At 37.2% G+C, this 26,985-nt stretch overlaps 1 protein-coding gene across 5 annotated transcripts in view; it reads left to right on the top strand.

Annotated features, from left to right (window-relative positions):
• PPP1R12A (protein phosphatase 1 regulatory subunit 12A) overlaps positions 1 to 26,985 on the top strand; it is a 191,109-nt gene that overhangs the window by 76,033 nt on the left and 88,091 nt on the right. For all 5 annotated transcript variants that reach the window (XM_069094795.1, XM_069094796.1, XM_069094798.1 and 2 more), the window contains exon 3: positions 17,382 to 17,500. In XM_069094795.1, coding sequence (XP_068950896.1) covers positions 17,382 to 17,500 — 119 coding nt within the window. The remainder of the gene's footprint in view (positions 1 to 17,381; positions 17,501 to 26,985) is intronic.

Genomic DNA, 26,985 nt, shown 5'->3' on the forward strand with positions numbered 1-26,985 from the left:
ATATGCTAGCAGAGTCTTAGAACTATTTGTAGTATGAGGGGCGAAACTTGAAAATAAAGCTTGTGTTCATCTGTTAGAGAATGGCTTGACAAATTGCTTCATGGGAATGTAACAAAACAAGTGCCCCATAAAAAAGACAGACTATGAAAAATCCAAATGACCATGGGAAGACTTCTAGGAATTGATACAAAGCCACAAAAAAAGAAGAAAGCCAGTTAAGGTAACATTATCTGTAGTGATGATGATAATATGAGTGAAAACAGCTCTAAATAGTAGCTTAATTTGTTTCCTCTCTGGATTGAGAGGGAAAAGGACATGGGAATTGAATATTGCAAATATGAGACTAAGTTAAAAATTGCCCCATCAGTTTGTTTTGTGCAACTGTTATGAGAGAGGGTTCTATTTACGGAAATAAATGAGACTTTATGGAACTGTCACAAATATAGTCCAGAGGCATGATATAATAATGGTGGGGGGACTTAAGTTATCCATAATCTGCTGGGCAGAGAAGATACTTGCTTTCTCTTTCCCCACAAAAGCAGAATAGCTAATAACTTCCTAACATCCTAATATTCGTGTTATGATTCAAATGGTATAGCAGTCAGTAAGGGGAAATGTTATTCTGGATCTGATTCTTTACCAATGGGGGAGTAACTGGTTGCTGGAATAGAATAAATTATATAATGACATTGGAGGTTGTAAAAAGAAAGGCTGCCCACAGTGGGGGAGAAGGTATAAGCCTTTATATAGCATGTACTATATTCTAGATACTGTGCTAATCACTTTACAGTGTCATTTTATTTGGTCCTCACAACTGTCCTACAAGGTAGGCAGTGCTATACCATTTTGCATTTAAGAAAACTAAAGCAAACAAAAATTAAATGACTTGGCCAGTACCACACAGTAAGTGTCTGAGGCTGGATTTGAAGTGAGGACTCCCAGGCCCAGCACTCTAATCAATCGTGCTGCCTCTCAGAGATTGTAGTAGAGGAAAAGAAAACTGGAGTGGATGGTTTGCTGTGCTTCTTGGATTTGGAGGGAGCTGATGTGGGAAGCTAAGAACAACAGGAGTATTTTAAAAGCTATACTAGGGGAAAGAGGTTCAGAAACTGGCTAGGACTGCTGTTTGCTTGGATGACTGGCCTGAGGAATAATGCAGAACTGTTCAACTGCTGTTTCACTTCTGTTTTTCTCTGCCAAGGAGTAACGTTACCTTTGGACTTGAAAGGACAGAACAAAAATGGCAAATGAGGAGTTGATTCTCAAGATGAATGAGATGGTAAAGAGAACATCTAGTTTGCCTTGATGGATTGATATAACCTGGCCCAGAAGAACTGGTGTACTTGATTGCTGAGCCACTATAAGCAATATTTGAAACATCATGGAAAACAGGAAAGGTACTATAGGACTGCAGAAAGGACAAATGTCCTGATTTTCAAAAATGGAAGAGAATGTCCATTGAACACAATTTTGATCCTTGACCAAATTCTTAAGATGTGTTAATGAAAGAATATTTAGCAGTCATCTAGAGAAGGAAGAGGTGATGGTACAGAGCTTTATCGTGAGTGAGTGAATGAATGAATGAATGAATGAGCATTTATTAATAGCACTTACTGTGTGGAAAACACTGCTAAAAGAATACAAATAGAAAAGGCCCTTATCTCACTGGACTATCACTCTTAATAAAGGAGACAGCATTTCAAGGAAGTTTCAGTTACATTTCAGATGATCCCTAGGATACAGCAACAAAGCAGGTAGTAATCCATGTAGTAATACATCTTAGTTCATGTCTTCATTGATAAAACTGTAAGTCTTGCTGTGAACCATTTGGTAATGTAAGGGACCTTGGTGGCAAGAACTTTTTTCTGAATATTCAGTAGCTATGGCTGCTAAGGAGACAGGGCCTGTATTAGCACCTTTCAGGGGTAGATGACAGGTTTCATCTCCACAAGGATAGACTTTATGCATGACTGTAGCTGTAGGGGCTGGACTAATATAAATATGAGGGCCAATTGGGGTGGGGAGGCAGGGTGGAGGTGGGAATACTAATACCACTTCCCAGGGTTTGTGAACTCTGGATCTTGGATTGTTTCAACCAAGGTCCTGGTGAGGTTTTGCTTGCAGTTTTACCCACCAGCAGATGCCATTTCCTCCTTCAGCTAAGCTTGCTAGCTTGCTATACTATCCTGGGATGCTGTTGCTCATAATTTACTAAAATTTTACTAAAACATTTGGTCAAAGTATACTTTATTTTATTCTTACGGAATATAGGAGTGGTAGACTAGGTGATAGCACAGTTAGATGGATTTTGAAGTGATTAAATGACTCAATTCAGTAAGAATTTATGATTTAGTTATAATTTGGGGGAGAGTATCCTCTTTTATTGAATTCTATGCTCTTTAATATTTCTGTCTTTGGGGGTAGCTAGGTGGCAAAGTGAATAGAGCACCGCCCCTGGAGTCAGGAGGACCTGAATTCAAATTTGACCTTAGACACTTAATACTTACTAGCTTTATGACCTTGGGCAAGTCACTTGACCCCAATTACCCTGCCCTTCTCCTCCCCACCAAAAAAGACAAAAATTAAAATAAAATACATTTTTAAAAATATATTTCTGTCATTGATTTGGATAAAAGCAAAGATGGTGTGTTAATCACCTTTTCATTTGACACAAAGTTGAGACCACTGGAATGCTGTTAAGATTCAGAAACAGCTTGATATGCCAGAACGAACAAAATCTAATAAGATGAAATTATTTAATTGATTTCTTCTAATACCTGAAAGATTATTTTGTAAAGAAAAGATAAACCTGGATAAACTTGCTCTGTTTGACCCTAGGGGCAGAATGACAAGTAATGAGGTAGAAGTTGCAAAGAGACAAATTTAGATTTGAAGTCAGGAACATAGGACATTGTGTTGGTAATGAAGTATTGTAGGGCAGTGAGGGCCCAGTTGAGGTTGTATTGGCATAAATTTGTAGTGAATCTAGTCAGAAGGGTTGTATACTTTTTCTCTATCTTCGTTCAGTAACAAGTAAGTAGGAGCAAAGGCAGCAAAAGCTGGGAGTAAATCCAAGGCTGAGGCTTGTCTTGGCATAATCAGCAATATGATAAAAGGGGGCTAGGGATTCAAGATGGGAAAAAGAGAAGAGAATGGGTAGTAGAGGAGAGATGACCTGGGAAAGAATTGATTGAGGGTTCAAGGAACTAGAGATTATTGTTTAGATAAAGTATAGGGTTTTGTAAGGGAAGACAGAGGGAGAGGGGGAAAGCAAATAGATTGTGGTTATAAAGGAGGATTTCAGACTTCTTGATAAAAGAGGTAGTACATTTGTGAATGATGGCAAAATCAAGGGTATGACCATTTTTGTGTGTAATGGGTTAGGTGGAGGAGTAACTAAGTAGGTTAAGGAACTGAGTAGTTAGAGTGTTTGAGGAAAAAATCAACATTACCTGTTCAGAATCCCCTAGGATAAGAACTGGAATTGGGGAGGGAAGAAAAAATTGTAAACCAGGTACCAAATTCATTGAGGAAAGAAGGGGAGTGATGGAGTGGGGCGGGGGGAGGGTCTGTAGACAACAGCTACTAAGACTTAGATTGGGTGGTAGATATGAATAGCCTAAATTTCAAAGGAAGAAAGGTTACTTAGTGATGTAGGAAAGGGGAGAATGGGGATGGGCATGGGATGCAAGGAGAATTCCAACTTCACTGATTCAACCTGTGAACTGAGGAGAATGAGTGAAGGTGCAGCCTGAAAAGGGTGGCCCAGGGAGGCTGTCATTAATGGGGAGGCATGTTTCATTAAGAATTAGTAGGTGGAAGGAATGTGATAGGAAAAAAATTAAGATTAAAGGAAGTTTGTTGCTTAATTTTGGAACGGGCACTCCAGAGGGTGCAGTGAAAGGCCTCAGTGGAATTAGATTGAAACTTTGGGGGGGGGGGGAGATGGAAATGAGGAATCAGGTGGGATGGGTGTGTGTGGAAAGGGTTTTAGACAATGACCTGCTGGAGTTCAGTTACTGGAATGTGAAGGGTGCTACTCCTTTACCCGTCAAAATTAGGTAGCCCATATTGGACAGGCGGCAAATACAGTATGAGATGAGAGGCACATGGTCAAATGGGAGGCCCCACTTCACAACCTTATCCCTCTGAAGGCTGGAGATTAGGCAGTAATAAAGCAGAGCTGAAAATGAAAGTCGTATTTGCCTAGCAGGAGAAAAATGTCTCTGTTAACTACTAACTTTATGCAGCAAGAAATTAAAAGCCTGAAGGCAGTGGAAGGTTTGCCTTTCTTTGCACTGGAGGTTCTCCATAATTCATTTGGAAGATCAGGCAGGCAGCAGGAGGTGGAAGTTGCCTTGTTCTGGCACAGATGGAAATGATTGCTTTGGGAAACATGGAAGACCTGGCCTGGCCTGGCCTGGCCTAGCCCTTACAGTTTTTTGTCAGGGGACAGCACATGGTACCTAGTTTGCACATTGTCTAATGTCTTCTTACCTGACAAGTCTTCCTACAAGGCAGTGTCAGGAAATAGTAAACTCCCTCTTCAGGAGTAAGTTCTTGGGGGTAGATGGAAGATGCCTAGCCTTGCCCTTTGAAGCCTTTCTTCAGGGGATAGTCTGTGTCCAGGAAAGCACAAGGCAGTAGTGAGGTCTGGGACACTATGACTCCACTTCTTACTCAAGGAACCTGGCAATGAGGTGGCAACAGGAAAGCAACCAAAAAGGAAAAAAAAAAAAACAACCCAAAACAGTATAGTGAAGTGAATGACGATAATGATTCCCCCTTTCTAATATACACACTAGAGTAGCTCTTTACCAGATGACAAGCTGGGGAGAACACACATGTAGAAACACATGTGACTAGGTCATCTTCCATGGTGAATGTTACATGACAAAAACCTATGTGTTTGAGGCAGCACACATCTCTGATGGGGCAGAACCCCAGTGACTTCTCACAGTGTCCTCCTGCTGCTCTCTAACTGCAGTGCTTCACACATAGTACCAATTTATTGATTATTTATTCTTTCCTCAGAATCACAGCAGTTTCTGGTCTTCTCATTACTTTAGCTTTTCAGCATCTTCACAGTCCTCTGATACCATGGTACCTGATGGCATCTGCTGGAATCTGGGGGTAATGATACCTCTTGATAGCAAAGAAAGCTCTGAGTATATACAGTGTAGTACTGTGACCCACCACGTTTAACCAGGAAACTGGCAAAAACTAGTAGGAGCTCTCTGGCAAAGTTGTAACTATTGTTTTGACTACCACCCTTATCTGGGACTGATTCTTTGTCCCTTGTGCCTTCTGACCTGGCATTAGAAAATGCAGTTTTGCTATTGTGAAGTTCCTGATTATTAATCCATTTCTCCTCCTCTTCCTTCCCCCACACTTAATCTTATCAAGGACTCTGTTTAGTTAAACCCTATGGTGATCTCAGTGTATGCTGTGTGCTCCCTAATTGATGTACAAGTAACAGAATTGTAGAGAAAAATGGCAAGGATGTTGGCTTTAATTGCTATTCTACATTGCTACCATTATTGAGCATATCTACCAGTAACAAAATCAAAGTCCTACTTTAATGTTCTGGGCAGCACAAAGTGCTAGTTTTTTCCTATACTTAAAACTGCACAAAAGTAATATGCAGAATCATCCTGCACAACCGTGTGGTAAGTATGGGTGTACATATGTTGGAAACAATTTTATCATACAGAGAGTAAGCAGAGTGATTCACAAAGCAAATGATGGCAAAATACAGGAGCAAAGGATACGGGCTGTTTTACATATTGGACTGATTTAGAGATTTCATTACTGAATTAAATCTTGCTTTGTAATCCTATTCTTATCTCTTGCTTGAAGACTATTAAATCCTATAAGTTTAATTATCATATATATGCAAATGACTTCTATATCTATAGAGAAAGTCCAGATGAGCCCCAGTTCTAACTATCCCTAACCATCATCAGCGTCTTATTGGATATCTCAAATTCAACATATGCAAAACAAAACTCTTCTTTTTTCCCCATCTCCCCAAAACTCAGCATCTCAAAAAAAAAATCTTCCAAATTTCCTTTTTATTATTTACTATTGAGGGGACTACTTACTCTTTCAGTTACCCAGCCTCATAGTCTTGGTGTCACTTTTAGCTCCTCCTTCTTACTCACCTCACATTCAATTGGCTGCCAGATACTAATGTTTCTTCCTCTCCAACCAGGTTCTTGACCTTTTATTGTGTCACCAATCCATTTCACATTCTAATGGTGCCTTTGGACTCTTTTCTCAGAAAAATGTTTTTAATTACATAAAATAATATAAATAGGATTACTAAGGAAACAAGTTATATTGAAATTCACTTGTCAAAATATTAAAACAGTTATGTGATATGATAATATATGTATATCAAAGTTAAATATTTTTTAACTATGAAAGTTTTGATTGCTTAGCTTGAATTAACATTAAACTGGGGTTGTCATTTATTTTGATTCATTATTTGTATGGTTACATTACAAGTGTTGAAAATCCTGGTTTGTAAAGATAAGTGCTTGCAAATGGAATTAAAGCTTCCTTTACAAAGCAAAGCTGGACTTCACAAGGAACACTGAATTCTCTAAGACTTTTTGAGTTAAACTTGAATTATCTTAAATTTCTTGTCCTGAGATCAGTGAGTTCATACTTTGATTATAGTGGTCAATATCTTTGATACAGATGATACCAGAAAGAAAAAAATTGTAAATTCATGGTTCAACTTTAATCCCATCAATGTAGAAATAACTTTTGAAAGAGTCCTGAAGGGTATTCAAGTGTTTGCAGATCTCTCTTTAAAAGAAATTGAAATTGAAAAAGAATTTTGTATCCCAACTCCCATCTTGGTAAAGCACTTATAACCTTCAGCATTTGAAAGTTTGCAAAAATAGCAGCCTCTATTCACTTTTATATTGGCAGCTTAACCAAGAAAGCTTATAATTTTTCAGTAGCATCACTTGCTTTGAAAGATTTATCTCATTCATTTGGTTAAAAATAATCTGCAAGGTTATTCAAAGGATCAAATCCATTTTAGTGTTCCAAGAGTGAATTTTCTTTTTCTTTCAGAAAAAGTGAAACTTCTGTCCTTAGTTTAAACAAGTGCTTCCAAGACCTGTCTTCTTGAAAGCCAGTGAGTTCCTGTACGATAGAGAAACATTGGTCTTCTGCTCCCATTTCTTAACAAAATCTTTTAAAAACGTGATGATTTGGAGACCTGCTTCTGATAAAGTTGGAAACGTTTATGGATATTGCCATTGTAAGAGTCTCTTTTGCCACTGTGAATCTCTTTACAAGGCATGAGCAATGACTACAATGAGGAACTTTTCTTTTTCATGAAAGTAACAAAATTAGATACATTACTAAGCATTGCTGGAGCCTCTTCTCAGGTAAAGAATATGAAGTTTTTCTTTCCTATCCCATTGTTTGGAAAAGAAACTTTTCACTGTGTCCAAAAGGGATTCTTAAAAATAGGAATTCTTCTTTGGTTTGGGGATGCATATAGTTAGCAAAAACAAAAAGCTGGCTGTTTTTACAAGATGTCTGCAGTTTCATCTAGTTACATGTTACGAAGGAAACATCATGGCTTCCAGTACCTCAATGACCTGCTTCAAAATGTTATAAGAAATATCAGCTATTCTAGAGTGAATCACATCATTTAACAATAAACCACATCCAATTTTTCTCTTTATTCCAGTTTCTGCAGTAGGATAGGCTTTTATTGGTGGTCTAGTGTGTATTTTTATAGAATGCTTCAAGAAAAAGTATTGTGAAATGGCAAATCAAAGTTTTGGAAGTGCTCTCCTTTTGTTGGCTTTATACTTGTATTTGTAAGAATTTTTCCACTCAGAAAGCACTGTGACTCCTGTCCCCTCACATTTATTTAAAGTGAAACCATATGATATACAATCCCAATCAGCATGTGATCTCATTTAAGGCATTATAAATTCCTCGAGGTTAGGAAATATCTCATTTGGTACTTAGTGCCCAGCACAGTGCTTGGAGCATATTAGATATTTCACAGTTGTTTATTGGTTAATTGAATAGGTACCTTCCAGAGAATTGTTTAGATGTAATAATGTTTACCTATTTTTATATTTTGTCACTTTTCAAAATGGACAGTAGTGGAATGTAATATTAATGGGATATGAGATCTTCCCCACCCATTAATAGGCCTCACCTGGAGCCCATTAAGGGAAGCTTGCTTAGGGGAGACTTGTTTGTAGGAAGGCTTTTAAACCTTTCAGTTTCTAATTAGGCACTGTGTCACCAAGGTTGTGATGCTGTCCAGCTCTGAAAAGTATATATATACTCTGAGTTGGAATTTGCTTTGAGGGCTCACTTATGAGAAGGATCTTGTGATTCTCTGGTTGAGATTCTCAGTGACTATATGTTTAGCTCCCTGACTGCTCAGATGTAAAGGCTCTCTCAATCCAAGGATATATAAAGTATATAGTTGATTCAGGCAGTCAGAGCCCTGTCTGTTGGTCGTTATTTCTCTGCTTGTATTTTCTCTGTATTTTTTTTTTCTATTTTCTCTGCAGTTCAGGGTGCTGACTTTTCACCTGAACTAGTGAATGTAATTTAAAAAGATTGTTGACCCCTTAAAAAGCTATCTTTCCTAGTAAAGCAGATCTAGCAGCCACCCTGGGTATGCTAGTATGGTTGCTGCTACATGAGGTAGGGTAGGTCATGAAGAATACATTCCAGTAGGAAATGGTTTGATTGACACTGAAGGTGATGAAGCAGTTGAGTGAGGACAAAGGGACTGTTGAGGATAGGAATGGGTTAATGAGCACATGTTAGCTGCCCTAATTGGGTAGGGAACTGAATTCAGAAACCTGAGTCTAGAATAGGAGTCACTAAATCACCTAGGAAACTCTGGGTAAAATATATTGGTGGGTGCTTTGAGCCAAAACAAAACTAATTTTGTTATTATTTATTATTTCAGTTCTGCTCCAAAGGGCCCTGACCTTTGACTCCAGGGCCTTTTTCTTTGCACTGCTTTCTAAGACTACTAGATATGTTTCCTATTCCCCTTTCATCTGCTGCCTTTCACTAATGTTCCAATGTGACTTCCCAGGCAGGGTCAGGGAATTTAGCCCAGACAAGCTTCTACTGCCCACTACTTCCCTGAGTTCCCTTAGGAAGATCTACATGATATACCCTTAACAGGGTAGACCCCTTGTCACTGAAAAAACTCAGAAACTGAGTGGGCAGAGGAAGGCATTTATTATGCTTATACCAGGGAAGCGGGTGTGGTGCTGACTAGGAACACTCACACTGCTACAGCAACTGGGAATGAGATTATACAGTTCTGTCCTTCCTGTTAGAGTTAGGGTTAGTTCAGATTCCTCAGATTCCTTACTTTATTTCCCTACTTTCCGTCTTTATGCAGATTACATAGGCATGGTAGTGAGGATACTTGGGACCAGGGTATGACCTCTAGGGTTCAAGCTGTTTGTCACACTCCTACCTTTCTAGTTCCCCTTGACGTCAGGATGTCCATTGTTTTAGTAAAGTCAGATAAGTGAGCTTCCCCACAGCTATTGATTATCTCTCTATAACTTTTGTGGGAGCAAAACAAGATACCATAATATCCCCTCTTACACCTAATCTGGCATCTGTTCTCTTTCCCACCTATATTTCCCACCTATATTTTGTCCTGTACCTTATCTAACCAGGATCAAGTGATTTTTGCTTTCCAAGTAGATATTTAATCTGGTAAACTTCTTGTAATCCTTTGCCTAATGGGAAAAAGCTAGTGGGGTTTCTCAAGAATTATCAGCATTATATTTTTTTTGGAGGCAGTTCAGGTTAAGTGACTTGCCTAGGGTCACAGAGCTAGTCAGCATCTGAGGTCATATTTGAAATCAGGTCCTTCAGATCCTGGGTCTGATGCTCTGTCCACTGTCCCACCTAGCTTCCCCAGCATTATTATTATGATTAGCATTTATATATTGTTTTAAGGATTGCAAGACACTTTACAAATATCAGCTCATTTTATCCTCACAGTCACCATGAGAGAGGTAGATGCTGTTATTATCTCCATTTTACATCTGATAGAACTGAGGCATATAGTGATTAGTCATTAAGTGACTTGCCCAGAGTCACATAACTAATAAATGTCTGAAATGTAATTTGGACTCAAGGTCTTTTGACTCCATCTACTTTCAATTTTTATGCCACATGTGTGCCATCTTCCAGAGTTAATTATTTGGTCTTTATTAAATTGTTAAATTTTTTTTAAATGTATCAACCAATACTATACAGAGTTTGGTATAAAATATCTTTAGTATTATTTGGCAGGAAAACAGTAACAAATATAAATTTACTTCAGCAGCAATGAAAGATTCTAAAATTTCATTCATTTATTGCAATGGCTTCCTTAAAGGTTGCTGACTTCCAGTCCTGAAGGTGGGAGAACCTCAGTAGGAACATGTAGGTATAGTGGGTTGAAGTAGATTAGCACAGTTCACATTATAGGGAGATAAAAGTAACAATCAAGAACAAGTCAGTAAGAAAGGTTGCTGATCTGCACGCATTTATTAAGTACTTACCCCATGTCCCAGCCTGTTTGGAATACAAAGAAAAAGGGAAAGGGGGGGCATAAATATGTAAAATTGAGAAGGTAATTTAAGGAGGAAGAATATACTAATGATTAGAGGTATCAGGGCTGGCTGTTTAATTATGTGACAATTTAGCCTTCTAGAAAGGTAACAGGCATAGTTATTTGCTACCAGCTGCTCTGCTTGGTTTCAACTTCCCTATCATTTTCATCAGGCCCTGCGCAGAATAAAATAAATCACCAGGAAGCTTATCATCATGGAGATTGCTCTTTACCTTTTCTACTTGCACCCCATCCATACCATCATTAGCTTTTGCCTTTTTGATCTGGAGAGCTGAACAAAAGCCTCCTCTCCTATTCTCCCCTTACAAAGGGCTCAATACTCCAGCCTTCTCTTTCTTTGCTCCTCCACTTGGTTTCAATTCCACCACCATCTTCGTGGTGCCTCCCACCTCCCAAGGCCTGGTACCCTCTGGTATTCCTCTCCTCCCTGTCTTCTGCCATTGGATTGTAAGCTCCTCGAGGGCAGGAACTGCCTTTCTTTATTTGTATCCCATGCTCTCGGCATAATACCTTTCAGACGAATGTCTAGCGTATCATACTTAAAGGAGGGTTTATAAAAATGTTCGGAGACTGTGCTAATCTGTAAAGAGCAATCATGCTAGATTAAACTGAAGCCCAGCCTCTTCTTTATATGGCCAGTGTCAGTAGCTGGGTTTGCAGCCAAGCAGAGACAATTCCTAATGTTACACTGATTTTGAAGGAATGTTATAAGATAAAGCTTCTTTTAAATTATTTTTGACTTCCAGTTCTCTAAAACTATCATTTTCTTCAAGGAATGTGGAATATCAATCAAATGATCAGGATTTATTAAGAACCTATTTATATGTTAAACACTACTTGACTGGAAATGTGAAATTATTAATTTGAATTTAGTCATGTGTAATCCATGCAGATATAATTATATCCTTCTAAATAATTTGACAGATTAAGTAAACAGCTTATCTAAATCAGTGTTAGTCTTCAGAGATTCCCAATTGATGCCTTTCCAGATTTGATCAATTTACTTATTGTCTTTCCTTTCTGTAATCTCATAGTACTTATATATAAATTCAGTCATTTTTCAGTAAGTCCAACTCTGTGAGACCCCATTTGGGATTTTCTTGGCAGACATACTGGAGGGGTTTGCCATTTCCTTATCCAATTTATTTTACAGAAGAAGAAACTGAGGCAAACAGGGTTAAGCCACTTACATTAGTCAAATTATAACCAATGGAGTGAGCAGTGAGAAAGAAGGAATGAAGCAAAACACAAAAGGGAGAGAGCAAGTAGTTTGCTTCAATTTGTATTCAGACTGTAGTTCTCTATCTGGATGTAGGTATTCCTTTCCATCATGAGTTGAGTCTTTTGGAGGTGTCTTCTAACCTTGCATTGCTGAGAGGAACCCAGTTTATCACAGTCATCACAGATACGATGTGTCTGTAATTCTTTTTTTTGTTTGTTTTTTGGAGGGGGGAAGGCAGGGCATTTGGGGTTAAGTGACTTGGTTACATGGCTAGTAAGTGCTAAGTGTCTGAGGTCGGAGTTGAACTCAGGTCCTCCTGACTCCAGGGCTGTTGCTCTATTCACTGGGCCGCCTAGCCACCTCAGATGTGTCTGTAATTGTGTACAAAATCCTCCTGGTTCTGCTTTCCTCACTCTGCATCAGTTTATATAAGTCTCTCCAGGTTGTTATGGAGTGTGTCTGCTCCTCATTTCTTATAACACAGTAGTATTCCATTACATTCATATATCACAGCCTGTTTAGCCATAACCCAATTAATGGGCATCCCCTTGATTTCCAGTTCTTTGCCACCACAAAAAGATCTACTAGAAGTATTTTTGTATATACAAGACCTTTTCCCACTTCTCTAATCTCTTTGGGATATAGCCCTAGAACTGGTATTGCTGGGTCAAAGGATATGCACATTTTTGTAACCCTTTGGGCATAGTTCCAGGTTGCTGTCCAGAATGGTTGGATCAGTTCACAACTCCACCAACAATGTATTAGTGTTCCAATTTTTCCATACCCTCTCCAGCATTTATCACTTTCCTGATTTGTCATCTTAGCCAGTCTGACTGAGATGTGGCACCTCAGTGTTGTTTTGATTTGCATTTCTCTAATCAGTAGTGATTAAGAACATTTTTTCATATGCTTATAGATGTCTTTAATTTCTCTCTCTGAAAACTGCCTTTTCATATCCTTTGACCATTTATCAATTGGGGAATGGCTTGTATTCTTATAAATTGGACTTCTCTGTATATTTTAGAAATGAGGCCTTTATCAGAGACACTAGTTATAAAAATTCTTTCCCAATTTTCTACTTCCCTCCTAATCTTGGTTATATTGGCTTTTTTTGTATAAAATCTTTTCAATTTAGTATAATCAAAATTATCCATTCAAAATGGATAAATTTGAGAAATATAGTAGTTTTTTGTTTGTTTTTGCTTTTTGGAGGGGAAAGGCAGGCAATAGGGGTTAAGTGACTTGCCCGTGTCACATGGCTAGTAAGTGTTAAGTGTCTGAGGTCGGATTTGAACTTGGGTCCTCCTGACTCCAGGGCCAGTGCTCTGTTCATTCACCTGGCTGCCACCGAAATATGATACTTTTAATTCCACAAAAATTGTTTAACTTTGAGTATATACTTCATGTTCAAATAAGTTGTCAAGACAGTTAATCTGTCATGAGCATTTACAGACTGATGGTGACAGTCATTTGATGTTGGCTGACTAAAGGCCTTTCTTAGCACATTAAATGATTGCTGGTACTACATTTAATCTCAGTGGGCCTAAATTTACTATTACTGTTACTTTTGACAGTTTTGATTTTAGCTTTGAAAAAGTTATATTTATTATACATCGAAAAGGTTATATTGTACTAAAAAATATTCCGCGCTTTTGGTCATTGCTTTGAATCCTTTATTGTAGCGCACCCTGAAGCCCAGAACTCTTTGCCTTATGGTTCCAAGCATTCTCTTCACAATAGTCCTCTGATAAAGTGCAGTTATTATTGATACAGCTAGGAAATGTTCCAGCTCAGTGTGAGACCCAGACTTACAACATCCTCTTTTCTAGGACACCACTTTGTTAACAGTGGCAGGATGGAAGGATAAGTGACCCTTATTATAGAAAATAGGTGAAACTATAGGTAGCCTTTAGACCCCTTTTTACAACTAGAAATAAAATAACAATAAAATCTTAGCTGTCTAGATCCTTTCAAGATATACATTGTCTTGCACAGCTCCTTCAGGTATCAAAACTTGCATTTTTGCCATTTGAGATGGAAATTATTTGCCACCCACTAGATTCAGGTGCTTTAGTATTTCAAGGATCCATGATTTCATCTATGTGAGTATTACCTTTATATTGACAAAGTACTCAACTCCTCTATATGGCAGTCTTCAACCTGGTGTCCATGAACTTTCAAAAAGAAATTCAATAACTGCATTTCAATATATTTGGTTTTCTTTGTAATTCTTTGTATTTTAATTCTATAACACGCATCAAGAAACCTTTGCTTTAGGGGTGGCTAGGTGGTGCAGTGAATAGAGCACTGACCCTGGAGTCAGGAGGACCTGAGTTCAAATTCAGCCTCAGACACTCAACACAAAAACTAGCCATGTGACCTTGGGCAAGTCACTTAACCCCAGTTGCCCTCAAAATCAAAAAGAAAAGAAACCATTGCTTTAGTAGGTTTAATAAAGTATAGTAGCCCCCAAAAAGTTACCTAATGGCTAACCCTGTAGTGATAAACTTAAACTGGCTTTTATAATCCCTAACAAAATCTGTACTCACTCTTTCCAGCTTGATATAGGACCTCTGAGAGTGACTTTACTGACATCACGTTGAACAACCACCATAATCATTTGAAATCTAAGAGGCATTTATCACCAGTAGAATTTCATAATGATTGAGGATACAAAAATGAAATAAAATATTTCCTCTGATAGAAATTTACTATCAAATTGAAAAAATATTGATAAATTATTTTATAGTACATTTGAGTACATTAGTAATCATTTCAGGGTTAGTGAAGTGTGTAGAACTGAATGACCCCTTTTTAATTATGTTTTGGTTTCTTTGTTTTGTTTTATGTGTTTTTCCTTACTCTCACTTCTCACTGTTTTCAGAATGACTGCATATGACAGCCACATCTTTTTAGCTTCTGAAACTGCTGTGAGCTTGGCAACCAGATAATGAAGCTTTTTCTTCCTTTTTTTTTCTTTTTTTAAGAATTGTGTGTGTGTAAGGGTACAACAGATACCTCCTAAGTGAAGACTTTTCATCATAAAACTGACTTGTCAGAGACCTTTTTTTATCCTCCCTCCCTTCCCCTTCTATCTGTCTGTCTCTCTCTTCCTTGGCTTTCTGACAAAACAAAGAGGAAACTTAGTTAATGATTTGGTGTCTTTAGTTCTAGTGCCTACCTGAAGAAACAACATAATCAAAAGGGAAAGTTCTTTGGTCTGAAGGAGTGGGTTCTTTTGTTGTGTTTTGTTATTGTTGTTTTTCATGAGTGCATGTGACAGTCTTTAAACTTTTTTTTTTAACTCTACTGGTTACTTAATATTTAGTAACGAGTATTTACACAGCACATTAGGTTTTGAAAAATGTTTTACATGTATCCTTTGATCCTTAGGATAACTCTTTAACATAGATATTGTTATTATCCTTATCTTACAACTAAAGAATCTCACAAATTAATAACACCTTGAGTAGCCCAATATTGACATAGGTGGGGGGGGGGGTGGATCAGGGCATGGCAGAGGAGCCCCTGTACATGCAAGAATGAAAGGGATGGGGCGACTAGGTGTCACAGTGAGTAAAAGCGCCCGCCTGGAGTCAGGAGAACCTGCGTTTGGTTCTGGCCTCAGACACTTAACACCCACACAAAAAAACTAGCCATATAACCTTGGGCAAGTTACTAACTCCAATTGCCTTCCAAAAGGAAAAAAAAAGAATGAAAGGGATAGATTCTGGAAATGTATGAATTTGCTCAATAGTGGAGTTAATCAGGACTGTAATTTAAAGGGAAGTTGTGCCAAAGTATAGAAGAAAATCATTTTCAAAATTCAGAATAGTTAATTGGGCTGTTAGAATTGTGTAACATTTTACATTTGACTGACTACAGCTATGTCTGTTTAAGTGAAGCCCTCTTCTCTTCTCACTCTATGTAGTTTCTTTTCATGATCTCATCTCCCATGGATTCAGGCAGTTCTCATTTTTAATCTACCTGTTCAACCCTAACCTCTCTGTGCCATCTTCTAGTCTTTCATCTCCAACTCTCTTCAGACCTCTCAAACTGGATATCCCATAGACATCTTAAACTCAATGTTCCCCTCAAATCCTCCTCTCTTCATTTTAACTTTCTTTTTGCTTTCTAGGGTACCACCAACCTTCCAGTCACCCGGATTTGCAACCTTGTGTCCTCACTCTCACACCTTATATTCCGTCTGTTTCCAAGACAAATTTATTTTCTCTATGTAACCTCTCTTGTGTATGCCTCTTCTCTCCTTGACACTACTACCAGTGTGGAGCAGTGCCCTCATGCCCCCACACTGCAGTAGGCTGATGACTGTACCCTGCCCACAAGTCTCTTCCCACTCCAGTGTATTACTCCACATAACTGCCAAAATGATCTTCCTGAAATGTGATTTTGACCATGCCACCTCCACTACTACCCATGCAAGTACACACATACATACTTCTAGCATTCAAACCCCAAACTTTCCCTCCCCTGCTCTCTTTCCAATTTTCTTATACTATATAACCACCCCCTTCCTCGCATACTAATCAGTGACATTGGAACTCACTCTTTCCTCATCTCCCTCGGCAAACTTCTCTGACTTCCCTAGATTCTTACTAAAATCCTGCCTTCAGCAAGAAGTCTTTTCCCTGCCCCATTTAATGCCAGCAACATCCATATCTGTTTATCTCTAAATAAGTATTAAGATATTTGAAGACAGTGTTATTCTGTCTCATCTAAACATGTTCTTAATTGAGTCTCCTAGGGCATTTTAGGTAGAAAGGAAGATGAAAAGACTAGTAAAAATCAAGGGAGACATGAATATAATGTAAAGGTTTAGAAAGCCTTTTAATCAATATGGCAAAGTAGTGATAGAAAACTATAACGCAATTCTTGAATCTTAGGGAGTTTTAAATAGACATTTTAACTGATTTAGACAGAGTGCCCTAAAAGTCTTAACACAATTTTAAGTTTGTTTTGTTAAGTAGCCCTTCATGACACCATTTGAGGTTTTCTTGGCAAAGATACTGGAGTGCTTTGCCATTGCCTTCTCTAGCTCATTCTATAGATGAAGAAGTGAGACAAACAAGCTTAAGTGACTTGTTCAGGGTCACATAGCTGCCAAGTGTCTGAGGTCAGATTTGAACTTGTATCGTCTTTACTCCTGCCCCAGCACTATCCACTGCACCAGTACCTGTCTGCCTTAAGGTTTAGGAGCTTTATTAAAGCTGTGCTAAGACTTGTGAGACATTTTATACACACACATACTCACTTTTATATATGTTTATGTGTGTGTTTGTATATGCATACATGTGCACAGAATGTATGTATACATGCATATATAGACTGTGTATACATATTATGCAGACATGTATGTATATACACATTCTTTGTATATGTGTTTATATTGTTCCCTTTTTAAATGTTAATTCTGTTCAGTCATTTTAGCTTTCATTTCCTGGTTCTTTAGCTTTCTCTTGTTTAACTGTCAATCTCTTTATTTTGCAGGTTTTTAATTGGTCAAGGAGCGCATGTAGGAGCTGTCAATAGTGAAGGTGACACACCTTTAGATATTGCTGAAGAGGAGGCAATGGAAGAGCTACTTCAAAATGAAGTTAATCGACAAGGTAATTTAAAGCAACATTTCTCATTTTTCAGAGTTGTTTGTTAAGAAATTGGAAAGACCATACTGTTGTCCTATATTCAAAAGTGCCTTAATATTTTCTTTGCTCTGGAGAGTGTAAATTTCAGTCTAATTTTCTAATTATTCCTGAGAAATAATTAGGAAACTCTTTGAAGACAAACTGAGAAGTAGTGTGATGTAGTCATCCCTTCATTCTCTGCTAGTATTGAGTATATCAACTTGTGATTATATAGCTGATGAATTACTAAAGATAAAATTCTTCTACACTTACTATGCCTGATTATCCAACTAGTAACAGTAATTTGGTTAACAGTCCTTCATTTTCTTGTACATGTGTAATCTTGAAAGTTTTGAGCTCCCTCGTTATCCCTGAGTATTTTGTTCCTATTCATATTCTCCATCTTGTCTTATCCTTATAAGTAGCAAATTAGTCCAAATACTAACAGCTATTTACTGAGCATTAAAAAGTAATTGTTTGAAAAATACAAATCATTGTATCATTTACCATTTGTACTATTAAAAGTGATAAGTACATATAAGCTCTATTTTGGGTGACTTCATTTTTTTTTTTTTTCAAAACAGTTAAGAGTTTTCTCAGTGCTGGGGGGCAAAAACTTTTTAAGTTCCTTCTATCATTGATGATGTTTTCTAAACTATGTTCTAGATTGAGAGATACAGTTATCCAATTTATTTCACACAAGTGCCTTTATTACCTGGAGTTTATAGGGCTAAAGAGTAGAGCTCAAAAGTCATTCTCCAGATTGTGGTCTTTATCTTTTTTATTGCCTGCATGACTCTGATGGTATTTTATGCTGATAATAGGAGTGGGTAGGACAAAATAATGAAAAGGTAACTGAGAGATATTGTTGAGTGAGAAAAGGTTTAAAGAGCTACGAAAGATAGGACAGGTAAAATGATTGCTACGAAAGCATGGTTATGGCTTTACCAAAATCTATCAGATGCATTAAATATCTGAATAAGATACATTTTAGGAGGAATGCTAAGGACAACAAAAGGTTTGGGGGGTTTGTTTTAAAGAAGCTATATTGGGTCAAAGGGTGTGCAGCTGATTGATATTCCTAACAGTGGAGAGAAGGCAGAACCACTCTACCTTTATTCTCTTTATAGAGAACCATCTTTGGACTAGAAATGAGAGAACAAAAAATGACTTTTAGAGACTTGCAAATTAATATAAGTAGGAAAATAGTAAGAGCACCTAGTTGTCCTTATTGAGTTTGTCACCAACCCCTGAAGAACTGCATCAGGATTCTGAAAGAATTGGTATATAAGATCATAGAAGACAGAGGAAAATACCATAAGACTGAAGGACAAATGTACCGATTTTCAATATGGGAAATGAATTAAGTTTCCATCCTCTTGGCCAGAGTACATGACTTTTAATTACAAGAAAAACTGTAGAAGATATTTTTAAAGGAATATTTAGTGAATTTTTAGAAGAAGTATTAGCAGTAACAAAGAAGTATAACAATCAAGAACATATTGTACCAGATGAACCTTTTTTTCCCTTTTTTGACAGTCTTACTAGAATGACAACTCAGGGGAATACTATAGAAATACTTTACCTAGATTTTAGCAAAGCATTTGACAAAGCCTCTGTGATGCTTTTGGATATAAACAAATATACATAAGACAATAGTACAATTAAGTAGATTTAATAACTATATCACATACTTAATGTCATTAATGTTTTAGAGTCAGTTTGGAGGGAGGTCTCTAATGAAACACCGAAGGAGGAATCTTTGCTTGGTGTTAGACTGTTTATCATTTTACTAATGACTTGGATAAAGGTAGAGATAACATGCTTATCAAACTTATAGATGAGGTAAAGTTATAAATAATAGCTAAACTAAGCAAGAGTTAATGGTGTCATAGAGCAACCAAGGTCTTATTCTGCACTCTGAGTCCTTCACACTTCTTTTCAGGAGGTGGGTAGCATTTTTCATTTTGAGTTCTCTCAAATTACTGGTTCGTCATTATGCTGCTCAAAGTTCCTGTCTTTATAATATTGTTATTTTATAAATTGTTCTACTGGATTCACTCACTTTACTCAGCATTAGTTTACACAAGTCTGCCTAAGTTTCTCTGAACCATCCTCTCCATCATTTTTTACACTACAATAGTAATCCACTTATATACCATAACTCATTCAGTAATTCTCCAATTTATGGACACTTCTTTAGTTTTTCCTAAGGACTAATCCATTCTTTAATTTTATTTTAAAAATTCTTTAATTCTTTCATTTAATGTTCTTGTAATTTTCCTTGAAGTTTTTATTTTGGGATTTCCTGACAGGTGTATTCTTTTTAATTTAACTTTTCCTTTCATTCTTAAAGATGTAAGCATTTTTCTTTTTAAGATTTCTGATTATCTAAGACCTAGCAGCGGCTACACTAAAAGACTGCAGGTCTTAGAACACTGTATATCAAGGGGTAAAAGAACTGGGGTTATGACCATTTCCATCCTTTTTCACCTTCTCACCTTTCACTCTTGTTTCCCTATTGAGTGAAATTTATTTCTATACCCAAACCTTTGTGTTTTTCCCTCCTTTGTTCAGGTCAGTTTCTACTTCAAGTTCTTCTACAAGTAGGATGTCATTTTGACTTCTTCTTACACCCTGAATTCTGTGAGATAATTTTCCCTAGCCTCCCTCTTCCTTCCCCCTACCTCCAAATGTATTCTTTTCCCCCTTCCTTTACATTTTTCTTTTTAGATCACCAAAATATAACAGAACCACTTCCAGGTCTTCTGTCTAATTAGATTCCTTCTGTGACCCCTGATAATAATAGGGTTCAGAGGGGACATATGTATCATCTCCCCATATTAAAATGTAAACATGAATTCCTTATTTAATCTCTTAGGATCATTTGTGTATGTTTACCTTTTTATGTTTCACTTGAACTTCACAATTTCTATACAACTCGGGTCTTTTTATCAGAAATACTTGGAAGTACTCTGTTTTGTTGAAGATACATTTCCCCCTTTGGGATTATATTCAGTTTTTCCGAATAAATTATTCTTGGTTATAAACCTATATATCCTTCTGTATTCTGGAATATTACATATATATCCCAAGGTCTCTTTTCCATTTTAGAAGTATCTGCTAAACTCTATTTGATTTCAGTATTGAGTTCTTTTTGGTGACTTGAAAGCTCTGGATTGTTTTTGAAATTTTCCTTGAAGGTTTTATTTTGGGATTTCCTGACAGGTGTATTCTTTCTTTTTTTTTTTTTTTTTTTTAAAGCAATCAGGGTTAGGTAACTTGCTCAAGGTTACACGGCCAGTAATTTCTGGGTGTGGTGCTAAGTATCAGAGCCCGGATTTGATCCCAGGTCATCCCAACTCTGGGGCCGGTGCTCTTACTCGCTGTGCTACCTGGCCACCCCATCGTGTATTCTTTCTAATTTAACTTTTCCTTTCATTCTTAAAGATCTAGATATTTTTCTTTTTTAAGATTTCTGATTATCTAAGATCTAGCAGCAGCTACACTAAAAGACTGCAGGTCTTAGAACACTGTATATCAAAGAATAAAAGAACTGGGGTTATGACCAAAAATATCATACCCAGCAAAAATTAAGTATAATCCTGAACAAAAAAGGCGGTGGGGGGGGAGGGCGACATTCAGTGAATTAACAGACTACTGGGATTTAATTGCAAAAAGACCAGAATTTAATAGAAAGATTCAGTATCTAAATAGAAAGATACAATATTCAAGAAAACTATAAGGTAAACATTAAAGACTAATTGCAAGGGACTCAATAAGGACAAATTGTTTACTTTCATGCGTGGAAACGTCAACCATATGTGTAAGACTCATTAGTCATTGGGTAGTTTGAAAGAACGAGTAGAGTAGAGCTGAGTATGATGTGATTCAAAAAAGTAAAATGATGTGGGAAAAGTAAGAAGAATAATTATCTTATACAAATGAGGTGCAAGAAGAACTGAGGAATTAGAGGAGGAAGGCAGATAGTTCTGGAACCCTGCTCTCATCAGGAATGGATTAAAGAGGGAAAAGTAGGGGTGTGTGTGTGTGTGTGTGTGTGTAAAAGTTTTCTAGATTCAGAAAGAAATAAGGGGATAGGCAGGGGGGAAAAGATAAGGGAAGGATAGGGAATAGGATGAGGGATATAGAAAGGTGTATAGATTGACAGGAATGGGATAAAGAGAGAACAATGTATATATTTAGAAGGGTATAAAATATTCTAAATTCAGGAGGAAATAAGAGGGTAAGGGGTGGAGGGAGAGGATTAGGGAGGGATTCTTGGGGGGGTAGGTTAAGGAATAGGAGGGCAAGGCAGCAAGTAGGAGTGAAGTAGAGGAGTGAGGAGGGATTGGAATCGAATGAGCGTGTAAATGGGATGAATTTACTTATAAAATGGAAACTGATAGATTAAAATTTTGAATTCAACAGTTTGTTGCTTCCAGGAAATGCTATAAAAATGAGATACACATAAAATAAAGGTCGGGAGTAGAATTTATTATGTACAAAAGCAGGGATAGCAGTCATGATCTTAGATAGAGTTAAAGCCAAAATTAGATTTAATCAAAAAAGAAAAATAGAGAAACTACACTGTGTCAACCATATAAACTAGATACTCGACAGTATTTTTAAAAATATTCAGAGCATATCTGCCAAAATAGACACAGGAACTATACAAATATAAACACATAGCACCTTTTACACAAAGTTAAATCTAAATAATTGAAGGTAATATTTATTTTGCGTGGGTAGGTAAAGCTCATATGAAAACTTAGAGTTTTATATAACTAATCCATTTACGCAATGTCATCTCAATTACTAAAAATTTATCTTACTGAGTCAGAAAAAATAATGACAGGGTTCATTTGGAAGAGCAGAGGGTCAGGAACTTCAAGGAAACGAAGGGAAAAAGATGTGAAGAAACTAGATTCAGTAATATCAGACCTTAAACCATATTATAAGGTGAGAGTAGCGTTCAAGTATAAAATGGATAATTTTGATTATTTTAAATTAAAATTTCCTGTATAAATAAAATCTATGTAGCCAAGAATAGAGGGAAACACAGAAAATTGGGGGGGGGGTGACTCTCATAAACAATCTTTCAGAATGTGATTAGGTTTGGAATATTGTTGTGGTCTAGGAAATGATGAGCTGGTGGATGTAGAAGAATATAGAATGACTTGGACTTATGAAGGAAGATGCTATCTACCTTTAGAGAAAAAGACAAGCAGAAATAAGCATAAAACAGTCTTACATATATGCATTTGAGTATATAGGTACGTGTGTGGGGGGGTGCAGGTAATTGTAGCCTGGGGAGGGGCAGGGAAGGGGAAAAAATAAAAGTAAAGTCCTCTACAGACAAAAGAAAACATACAAGGAAGCAAAAATGAATGGCTTTGAAAATAATGTATAGTATTAAAGAGAATTCAGAGCATTAATGAAACACTTGCTATGTACAAGCACTGCCCTGACAATAGAATTACGAAACTGAGATAGCCCTTGTTGAAGGAGGTGACATTCTAATTGGGGAAAACAACACCCAAAGTTCAGCTTAATCAGGAACGGAAAGACCTGGTGATCCTTAGGTTGCAGTGAGAGGCTAGTTGACAAGGCCAAGTCGTCTTTAAGGATATATCTTGGGGGTATGGGGTAATGCCTGGGGATCAGAAGAGTGTATCCAGTGGCAAAGCCCAGTGAGCTGAAGGGGATAGTGAGTAAGGCTGCATGATTATCCATTTTATTAGAATGATTGTAGCTAAGATTTCCTTGCACATACAAGAGTAGTCTTTGGAGAGGGGAGAGGGATGGCCAAGGAGGAAAAGTGTTTCTGAAGATGACTGTGTTGGAAAACTGTTGGGAAGTAGGGAATGGACCTCAAGGTCACAATGAAATTAATCTCTGAGTTCTCTCTTGGGAGTAAGGAGGGGTGGACAGTTCATGAGGCAGATCTGCATCTGGCTGGGAAAGGGGACTGTTAGAAAGTTTAGTTGGACCCTAGAAGACATCTTGAGTTCTTGGCAATAAAACCTGCTTCTGCAGGGCCCTCCAGTGCCCTACTTGAATTTGATTTCTCAAAGTATTAAGTATTTGGTTTCATAGGTATCATTTCCCACTTTGCTATTTAGAGAGTCTTTGTAATTTTTCTTTTCTAAATGAACTGAATGTAGTCTGAGAAGAATTTGAAAGGAGGGATTAAAAAAGCCACTTGCACCAAAATGTTTAATTATCTCTAAGGATGGTTGTGACAGAAACGCCTGGTATTTCAAGCCAGTTACCCAAAGAAATTTTTTTTTTCTTTTTGGAGGGCAGTTGGGGTTAAGCAACTTGCCCAAGGTCACATGGCTAGTAAATGTGTCTGAGAGGCTGGATTTCAACTCAGGTCCTCCTGACTTCAGGGCCAGTGCTCTCTATTCACTGAACCACCTAGCTGCCTATCCCCTCCCCCCCCTCCCCCCAAATTTTTAATCCCTTCCAAGAGGATGGGATTATTTCCTGGAACTTCTATTGGATTCTTAAAATGGGATCTAAAGTTCTATTAAAGAGAATACTTGAATAAAAGTCTAGGACTAAAACATTATTTAAAGTATTATTAAACTCAGAAAATAGTATTCTCCTTAGATATATTTGTTTCAAAAGCTTGCTGTGTACCAAAACATTTAGAACTGTATTTTATTGTTTTGATAAAGCTATATATTTTAAAGAGTTAATAGAAAAGAAATTATTGTGATTTAAATATTTTTATAAAACATAGGCTCATGACCAAAGCAGCATTTAAAATAAAGTTTTATGTCCACATGAACTGATGCCGAAAGAAGTGAGCAGAACCAGGAGAACATTATACATAGCAACAGCCAACATTGTACAATGGTCAAGTATGATAGATTTAGCTTTTCTCAGCAATACAGTGATCTAAGAGTATCATATTTCAGGGGGAAATATGGTCATTCAGTGGAATAGAGGACTTTCAAGCATTCTTGCTGAAAAAAACCAGAGTTGAATAGAAAATTTGACATTCAGACACAAGAAGCAAGAGAAGCACGAGAAGGTAAACAGGGAAAAGAAATCATAAAGAACTTGCCAGAATTGAACTATTAACATCCCTACATGGAAAAACAATAATTGTAACTTATGAAACTTTTCTCAGTAGTTGAAGGAAATAGAAATATATGAGGATATATGGGCATATGAATACATATGTGAATGTGTGTATATATGTTTACAGGTATACATAGATAGAGGGCACAGGACCAATTTATCAGGAAGGGATGATACTTAAAAGGTGAAATTAAGAGGTGAGAGAGGAATATAATGAGAGGAGATGGGCACAGACAGAATGGGGTAAACTATCTAATACAGAAGAGGCAAGGGGAAATGGTTACAATGGAGGAGAAGAATAGGAAGGCAAAAGGCAATGGGTCAACCTTATTTCCATTGAATTTGGCTTGAGGAGGGAATAAAATACACACTAAATAGGGTATGTCACCCTCCAGGAGAGTAGGGGGGGAAGGGGATGAGAGGCAGGATGATGGAAGGGAGGGCAGGCTGGGGGGGAGGGAAGTTGGAAGCACCCACTTTTGAAAAGGGACAGGATCAAAGTAGAGAATAGAACAAGTGGGAGGTGGGATAGGAGGGAGGGAAATATAATCAGTCTTTTACAATATATCTACTATGTTAATGTTTTGCATTAGCTACACATGTACAATCTATACTAAACTGCTTATCTTCCCAGTAAGGGTGGGTGACAAGGGAAGAAAGGTATGAATCTGGAATTCAAAGTTTTAAAATCAAATGTTTAAATATATATATATATATACATATATATATATATATACCATTATTAATACTATTTTACATGTAATTAGAAAATAAGATATTTAGGCACTGGGATCCACTGGAAAAGTCGAAGGGGGTATGGGAGAAAATATGGGAGAGAGCAGATTGGAGGAGGAGGGGATATCCTGTGGGACTGCTGTTTTGGGGTGGTGGGTAGGGGAAAAACGGGGAGAAAATTTGTAACTCAAAATCTGGCAGAAATGAATGATGTAAATCAGAAGTTAATAAAGCATTTGAAAAATATTTTTAAAAAAATACAGTGATCTAAGACAATTCCAAAAGACTTGTGGATGGAAAATTCTATTCACATCCCGAGAAAAGACCGATGGAATCTGAGTGTAGATTGAAGTGTGCTATTTTCACTTTCCTTGTTTTACCCATGGTTTTTTCTTTTAGTTCTGTTTCTTCTTTCACAACATTACTAACATGGAAATATGTTTAACATGATTGTACTTGTACAACATTTATCATATTGCTTGCTGTCTTGGTGGGGAAAGAGAAAAAAATTTTGGAACTCAAAATTATTTTTACATGTAATTTGAAAAAAATAAAATAACTATCAAAAAATAAGTTTTATATTTAAAGTTTAGGATCTAGTTTTGAGGTAGCTAAATATGCCTCTCAGGCTGAAGCTACAGGAGTAAGTTTTAAAGTGATAGTGACAAACATTCCAAGATTATTTTGTAAGTGCAAGGTAAAATATATAGGAAAAGTAGGAAGCTTGAACTTCAGACTTCATATGCTGATAGTTACAAAAATTCAACCAAAAGTGCAAAAGTATTAATATTTTCTGCAGATAGAGATTGTTACCTATGACACTCATTTTCCAAAGCATGGGGAGTAGGCTTTTTTTTCTTTAATAATTGCAGTACACTCTTAAAATGTTTGTTAACGAGTTTTAACTTTAAAGCAAACTTTGACAAAATCTGTTTCTGTTCTTAATCTAGTAGTAGAAAATTTTCTACTTTCTTTTTGCCATGCCTTCCCACCCCCATGCCCCTCTGCTTCCCAAAACTGAGTGGCTTTTTCTGTCTTTAAGCAGAAAGGGCCTATGTTCTTTCACTAATAAATATTTTGGGGAAACAGATTTTAGGTCTTCTTCAGATTGCATTGAACAATGTGTATAATTTAGGTTTTTTTGGTTTGTTTTCACATCTTGTACTAGAGGGTAAAAGACTCAAGAACTGGAAGAGAACTCAGGTCATACATTTCAGCCCCCTTTATGTTACTGATTAGAAATTTGAAGGGCAGAAAGAGTAAGTTACTTGCCTTCACATAGTATATTAAGAACTGAGATTTTTAATTGAGTTGTCTACCTCTGGACTAGTACCCAATTCAGCAAACCCATTCTTTAGATAGATAAAGCTTTCATTAAGAGATTACTATTTGCCCATAAGTATAACCCTGAGGAGAATAAACCCAGAAAGGGGAGTGGAAGAGGCCTTGGGGAGAATCATCCCAGTGGCGCTGGGACTGGGCTTTGAGGCTTGTGGCCTGGTGAGGTTAGGAGAAGCCTGTCTTTCAGTGCAAGGGGCCTAGGAAAGTGGGATTATGGATGTGAATAAGTAAAAGATAAATGTGAGAAAAGGGAGAAGTACTCCAGACAAAGTAGTGTAAAAACATTTGTAGAAGGTATT

This window comes from Petaurus breviceps, unplaced genomic scaffold, assembly GCF_028583685.1.
Source record: "Petaurus breviceps papuanus isolate PSGF00001 unplaced genomic scaffold, PetGlider_PUasm1.0 221, whole genome shotgun sequence".
Taxonomy (NCBI): Eukaryota; Metazoa; Chordata; class Mammalia; order Diprotodontia; family Petauridae; genus Petaurus; species Petaurus breviceps.